Source organism: Morone saxatilis, unplaced genomic scaffold, assembly GCF_004916995.1.
Source record: "Morone saxatilis isolate NCDOM2014 unplaced genomic scaffold, NCSU_SB_2.0 Contig12, whole genome shotgun sequence".
Taxonomy (NCBI): domain Eukaryota; kingdom Metazoa; phylum Chordata; class Actinopteri; family Moronidae; genus Morone; species Morone saxatilis.
Window position 1 is genome coordinate 2,484,346 of NW_023339674.1, and position 5,866 is coordinate 2,490,211.

A 5,866-nucleotide genomic window follows, 5' to 3' on the forward strand; every position below is an offset into this window, starting at 1 on the left:
CCCCCCCCCCTCTAGGACATGACGTACCTGTGTATATCTGCTGCTGACCACTCTAAGCAGAACCTGTGAGTACTTATAATGCATACAGTATGTATATACGAGGTCCACTGTGTTTGGTCTTCAATATTGGATCTGATATTTCTACCATCTCATATCTGTGGCAAGTGTAATTGCAAAAAAAGGCTAAAAAGTCCAACATGAGTCTAATTTTATTTTTTTTAATAAAAAAACGAAATCTTATGAACATATTTTATATAAAGGTATTCCCATTCAGAATAGTTATTTAATAAAAATCACATATAGAATCCCACTACTGATTCATTAATTAAAACCAAAAGTTTACTATCAATAAAGTTGGAGTTGGAGGGCAGGTTCAGCAGTCTTATACCTCATCAGTACTTTATTTCTTTTATTAAGGTGAATTAAATAAATATATTAAATAATGCATACATGTTTATGAAATACTTCCAATGTGCTGGTTTAATGTATTTTTTCTTTCAAGTCTGTGTTACAGAGCTGTTTCAGTCCATTTTAATTCAGTGTGGTTAATGTGATCATGTTACCAGGACTCAGTACTTCAGAGACAGCATCATGTTTATCCACGAGTCCCGACTGAAAGGAGAGGGCTGCCTCGTCCACTGGTGAGTGAAAATAAAATGATTACTGCTTCATTTGTTCTTATTTAATGCACTTCATCTTACATTTGATTAAGGAACTACTTGAATTATGTTCTTATTAAAATAAAAATAATGTATATCTCTTATGTCTTGTTGTTTTAACTGCACTTAATCATTTACTGCATAGTACTTCAAATTTAAAACTCGATATTAAGTCATAATATCCTGTGCATCTGAGTGGTGGTATGAAACTGGTGTCATTTGCATGTGGAAAGGAAGCAACATAAAAATTCAAGTTTTGTTGACATTTGTTTATAATGATGAATATTTGGCTCAACTGACTGCAAATCCTCATATTTTATTAAGCCAGTTTTCATTTTCAACCACATCACTGTCACCAAACAGGGCAACATTTTGTTTAATGCTTTCATTGCAGATTTCATCACCTTTCATCTTCTCAAATATCAAACATGAAAAATCAAGCATTAAACCACAGCTTTAGGAAAAAAGGGGTTTCACTTCTTTGTACACTAAACAAGAGACTCTAAATTATGTGGTGATTACAGCTAGCATCATGCTGTGGGGCTCTGTGCTCTCAGTGTTGCAGGAGTGTCCCGCAGTGTGACTCTGGTGGTGGCTTACATCATGACAGTGACCGGTCGTGGCTGGGTGGAGTCCCTGGCGGCGGTGAGGGCGGCTCGGCCGTGTGTGGGGCCGAACCTGGGCTTCCTCAGGCAGCTGGAAGAGTTTGAAAACACAGAACTGACAGAAGTGAGTGACACTGATATCACTTTGTTATGCATCATACGTTTATTATGTCATTATATATTTCTGTAATTACTTCTGTATATACTCATTTTCATTGCTACTGGCGGAGTCCGCCATTCGTACATGGGATTCAAACTGTGTCTATGCACAATTCAATTAAATTCAATTTTATTTGTATAACAAAAGTTATTTCAGGACACTTTTTAAATAGTGCAGGTCTAGACCGTACTCCTTATAACATTTTTACAGAGACCCATCACTTCCCACCATGAGCAAGACCTTGGTGACAGCGGCAAGGAAAAACTGTCCATCTGCCTCAGCCAGTTGGGGTTAGTTGGGGGTAAAGGGGGAAGGGGTGGTGGGGTAGAGAGAGAAAGAGATGCACAGCAATAACAACAGCAACAGTAACAACTATAATAGTAGAAATTAGATAATAATAATGATGATGAGAACAGCCATAACGATGAATAATAATAATAATAATAATAATAACAATAATAATAATGATGAGGATGAATAGTTTAGTAATGAATAATAATAATTGTGACAATAATATTAGCAGTGGGGGTCAAGCAGGACCATGGCAGCAGGCACCACCAGGATCCATGAGAACCTGTGAGAAAGCACAAAAACTCCAGGGAAGAAGTGAAGTTAGTAAGATGACATGCATTTTTTACCTGAAAAACAAACACATGATGTGGCAACACTTTTTAAAGCAATGATTAGTAACTGCGGACTTCCTTTCAGGCTATATGCAGTATGTATGTATTTTAAGACCTGATAATGGACTCCAAAATGGTGCCCTTTATGCAATTGAAAATTGCTGGCCCTGCAACACATAACCAAAAACGGTTTTCCGCTTCTTGGTTTCCTTCAATGTTGTGTGGCCCACTGCACATGCACATTAGTGTAGGAACGTTTTACAAATATTAAACCTTTATGATTAAAAATTCATAATACAGATGATAATTGACCATGTTTGCAGTTGTAGTTATCCTGTCAACAGGGTATTGTTTGGGTTTTTTCCAGTACCAGTGACTAAACAGTACCTGAACCTATACTTTAGAAAAAAAGATGCACAAAATGACTGTTTCTGACATTAAAGACCAGCTTTTATAACTGCTAAAGCTTATTACAATAAGTGCACAGTAACAATTAAAGGCAACTCAAATGAGTATTTCAATGTTTTAATCAACTGATATCTTATCTGGATCTGGCGACTGGATATAGAAATATGTTTAGAGAGATTTTTTTGAGTAAATCAAACCGAAACAAAACAACAAATTATATACTGTAAACATATAATGTATTTAAACAGTGGCCACATTTTCTGCCAAACACTAGGCTTGTGGCAATTGGCACACGTGATTATAAAAGCTCATACCCTAATAACTACTAACTTGCTACTGGAGCTAGTGTGTGCTGTAATGTTCTCCCATTTAACACAGTCGACGCTAATTAGTTTATGCCTGGCAGTTGTCCCGAGCCTGAGGCCACCTTGGCTATGCCTCACCTTCATTTCCCCTCAGATATTAGACACAACAGTCACTGAAAGTGGAAGATTTCACCCCTCCATTCTTGAGCCTCAGGCTGATGGGCCCTATTCACAACAAATAAGTGGATCAAACTGCAATGGGTGTGGGGGCAGTGCAGTCACTCAGTACATTGAGAGGGAAAAGGGCAGTGTCTATAAGCCTGTTTTCTCCCAAGTTTGGTCAAATTTATTGAAGCAGTTAAGTTTGGTTGGACAAATTTAGGGTGCTATTAAAAATAGCATCCTACTCTTTTCACCTCCTTTTGCATCTGAAATAGCCCGATGTGCTTGATTGTTTGAGTGACAGACGAGTGATTATGTGAGGGTGCCTTCTTTATTATGTTAATGTAAGTTGGTGCAGTTATGCAGCAATGTGGAAGGACTGCAACTTATCAGCCAATAAACATCTAATTTCAGCATCAAACTGGCCTCAACTTTCCTTAGACTGCTTATTTGCTAACTGACACTGAATCTCAGAGTTCAACAAAAGCTTTGGGATACAATAGCTGTAGAATGTTTTTAATTGCTTTGACAGTTACCTCCGATAACAGTATGAACATCCTTCAGAATCTTATCTTAATCTTTGAAGTGTAATGCAATTAGCCGTCAATGATTAATCTCCTCACATTACTAATTTTTATCCTGGTGGAGAGTGCTGCTTGTTTAACAGCTATATGGCAAAATTTGTGCATGACTGAGTTGATTTTGTACTCCAGTTTCACAGGATTGCTCAAGAAGAATTAACTTTAAGGTGCTTTTTGTTATTTTGTTTTTCATTTTTAGAAAGAAAGACAAAACAAAAAATCTATTAAATTCTCAACTGCACAAACACAGTGTACTCTGGACAGCTTGGAATGACCCAGCAAAAATCAACTGACTTTATTAGCCTGAAAAATGAGGGACAGTGGAAGAGATGACAGTACTTCAGCTTTCATTAACTCTAAATCACTTTCCACGCAGAGTGCAACAGTGCACAAAGGTAATTAATTTTCTCAAGGACAATTATTTTAGTGCGTTGAGATAATGACAAGAACTCCTCAAAGTTCAATCTCAGTAGATCCTGTAGGTGGTTTTGAAGGAAAATGATCCCCAAAGGCCTAATACAGTTGTGTGCCATCTCCGGTGACCAAGTTAATTCACCATGCAGCTTATATTTATTTGAGAGAACTTACTCTATTCACAGAATAACTTAGACTGTGGCTAAAACAATTGACATTTAACAGTTACAGTATACATTGACACAAGGAATATAGTACTTAAGGACAGTTGGAACTTCACAATGCAAATGTCTTCATATAGCGCTTGAAACGATTTGTGTGCTTGCTAATAATGATAAAACACTGGGCCAATATAGGCTTTAGCATTTTAATACTTTCATCTTTTAATTTTAATGTATTATCAATTTTTTTTAGTAGTAGAGCAAATGTTGCCAAATAACTGGTAGTGCCTTGTCTTGTTATGATAAATCAGCTGTACATAATTTGAAGCACAGTGAATGACACACAGGCACACAAGACAGGGTGATTATGGTTGTTATTTTTGTGGAAAGAGGCATACATCTTACCTGCAGTGCAGGTGGGAGTGGGTTGGTATTAGGAATAATACATTATCAGTAGGTGTGTTAGGGTCTAGCATCAATCTATCAGATCAGTTCCTCTCTTTCCTGTTAAGAAACAGAGCTCTCCCTTACATGGTGTCCCATCAGTTTTGCAATGGAGAGGAGAGTTAAGACTGGCTTCTCCCAAGAGAAAACAGATGTCCTTGTCTGGGAGTTGCAAGGCACAAATATATCGCACTTCAAATTTGCCGCCAAGGGCAGACAATGTCCCATTTTAACTTAAATTCATTTCAATTTCTGAAGATATTGAACTCGATGTGCACCAATAGTTTTAGTTTGGTAGAAACTGGATTAGCTACTAAGAGACTGTCCTTACCAGAAAAAGAACAGCATTAGTATGGGCTGATATTTGTGTCAGTAGAAACTGAATTTGAATTATTTAGAGCTGAATCTGAATTGCCCACAAATACACTAATCTCCCACACCTATAGGGACCCCCAGCAAGAACCTTGGTGACCCGCAAAGGAAAAACTGTCCATCCTGCCTCAGCCAGTTTGGGGTTAGTTGGGGGCGTAAAAGGGAAGGGTGGTGGGGTAGAGAGGAGAAAGAGATTGCAGCAGCAGATAACAACAGCAACGAGTAACCAACATAAATAGTAGAAATTAGATAATAATAATCGATGATGAGAACAGCCATAACGATGAATAATAATAATAATAATAATAATAACACATAATAATAATGGAATGAGGATGATAAGGTTTAGTAATGAATAATAATAATTGTGACAATAAATCTTGAAGCAGTGGGGGTCAAGCAGGACCACTGGCAGGCAAAGGCAGCCCACCAGGATCCATGAGAACCTGCGAGACGAGAGAAAAGCAAGAAGAACTCCGGGGAAGAAGTGAAGTTAGATAACATGCCATTAATGGGACATGAATGAGTGCATGGAAGAGAGAGAGAGGAGAAGAGGTAAGCTCAGTGCATCAATGGCGGAGTCCCGCTGGCAGTCTAGGCCTATAGCAGGCAATAACTAAGGAGGTTCAGGACTCACCTGATCCCAGCCCTAACTATAAGCTTTATCAAAAAGAGGAACGTCTTAAACCTACTCTTAAATGTGAGAGGTGTGTCTGCCTCCAGAACCACAACTGGAAAGCTGGTTCCACAGGAAGAGGAGCTTTGGTAAACTGAAGCTCTGGCTCCTGTTCTACTTTTAGAGACTATAGGAACCACAAGTAGCCCTGCAATTCAGAGAACGCAGTGTTCTAGAGGGGTAATAGGGTACTATGAGCTCTTCAAGATATGAAGGGGCCCTGGCCAAAAACATGAAAAGAACATTTCTTGCTTCAAACAAAAAAAAGCGCTTCAGTGCCGTTCGTTTGTTCTTTC

At 38.2% G+C, this 5,866-nt stretch overlaps 1 protein-coding gene across 2 annotated transcripts in view; it reads left to right on the top strand.

Annotated features, from left to right (window-relative positions):
- The window catches only part of LOC118321847 (dual specificity protein phosphatase 22-B-like), a 13,648-nt gene that overhangs the window by 5,481 nt on the left and 2,301 nt on the right, over positions 1-5,866 (top strand). For both annotated transcript variants that reach the window (XM_035653379.1, XM_035653378.1), the window contains exons 4-6: positions 16-65; positions 567-641; positions 1,217-1,388. In XM_035653379.1, coding sequence (XP_035509272.1) covers positions 16-65; positions 567-641; positions 1,217-1,388 — 297 coding nt within the window. The remainder of the gene's footprint in view (positions 1-15; positions 66-566; positions 642-1,216; positions 1,389-5,866) is intronic.